Genomic DNA, 915 nt, shown 5'->3' on the forward strand with positions numbered 1-915 from the left:
GTGTGTGTGTGGTGCCGTGTGTGTTAGTGTGTGGTGCCGTGTGTGTTAGTGTGTGTGGTGCCGTGTGTGTTAGTGTGTGTGTGGTGCCATGAGTGTGTGTGTGGTGCCGTGTGTGTTTGTGTGTGGTGCCGTGTGTGTTAGTGAGTGTGTGGCGCCATGAGTGAGTGTGTGGTGCCGTGTGACTGTGTGAGTGTGTGGTGCCGTAGTATACAGGGCCCACATGCGATTGTGCATTGTGTATGTAAGAGCTCGTGCATGTGACTGTGTTTGCAGATGTACGAGCTGGACGCGTGCGACTGTGTGGCCGTGCATGATTGTGGGGAGCTGTGTGCGAGTGCGTGTGAGGCTGCGGGGTGTGGTGGGTGTGTGGTTCCACATGAGCAGAGCAGGGGCTGCGTGCGGGGCCAGGGGCCGGCGCCTGGCTGACTGCCCGGCTTACCTTGTCGGAGTAGATGGACATGCGGGTGGTCAGCCCCAGCACGGGGATGCGGTAGAAGCCGGCTGTGTAGGAGACGGGCGTGGGGGTGAAGTGGTCGTTCGGGGTCGGCGGGTGGCTAACTAGGATGGCGTAGACCTGTGGACACAGGAGACAGGGTCAGCGCAGACAGGGGCGGGCCCGGCGCGGCTGGAGCCTGAGATCTGGAAGCAGCAGGGGCTGAACGCAGCAGGGGCTGAACGCAGCAGGCCGGGGGGGGGGCTGGGGCACAATTTGGGTCCATGCTACATGCCCAGGCCCACGTGCACACATGCCCGCAGGGCAGGAGAAGACCCATCCTCATCCTCCATCAGCCAATCGCAGACTGGCAGAGGCAGAGCAGGGGCTGAGGGGACACAGGGGGAGGGCAAACCCCATCTGGACCCCCCCTAACACTACAGACACCACCTCAGCCTCCCCTCACACCACAGACCCCACCC

The 915-nt window shown here is 62.6% G+C and overlaps 2 protein-coding genes across 9 annotated transcripts in view; both read right to left on the reverse strand.

Annotated features, from left to right (window-relative positions):
• The window catches only part of C8G (complement C8 gamma chain), a 618,926-nt gene that overhangs the window by 429,139 nt on the left and 188,872 nt on the right, over positions 1–915 (reverse strand). The gene's annotated exons all lie outside the window — the stretch shown is intronic.
• GRIN1 (glutamate ionotropic receptor NMDA type subunit 1) overlaps positions 1–915 on the reverse strand; it is a 33,415-nt gene that overhangs the window by 28,629 nt on the left and 3,871 nt on the right. For all 8 annotated transcript variants that reach the window (XM_017505530.1, XM_017505522.2, XM_017505525.2 and 5 more), the window contains exon 2: positions 440–574. In XM_017505530.1, the coding sequence (XP_017361019.1) occupies positions 440–574 (135 nt within the window). The remainder of the gene's footprint in view (positions 1–439; positions 575–915) is intronic.

The sequence above is a fragment of the Cebus imitator genome, unplaced genomic scaffold (assembly GCF_001604975.1).
Source record: "Cebus imitator isolate Cc_AM_T3 unplaced genomic scaffold, Cebus_imitator-1.0 Scaffold339, whole genome shotgun sequence".
NCBI lineage: Eukaryota > Metazoa > Chordata > Mammalia > Primates > Cebidae > Cebus > Cebus imitator.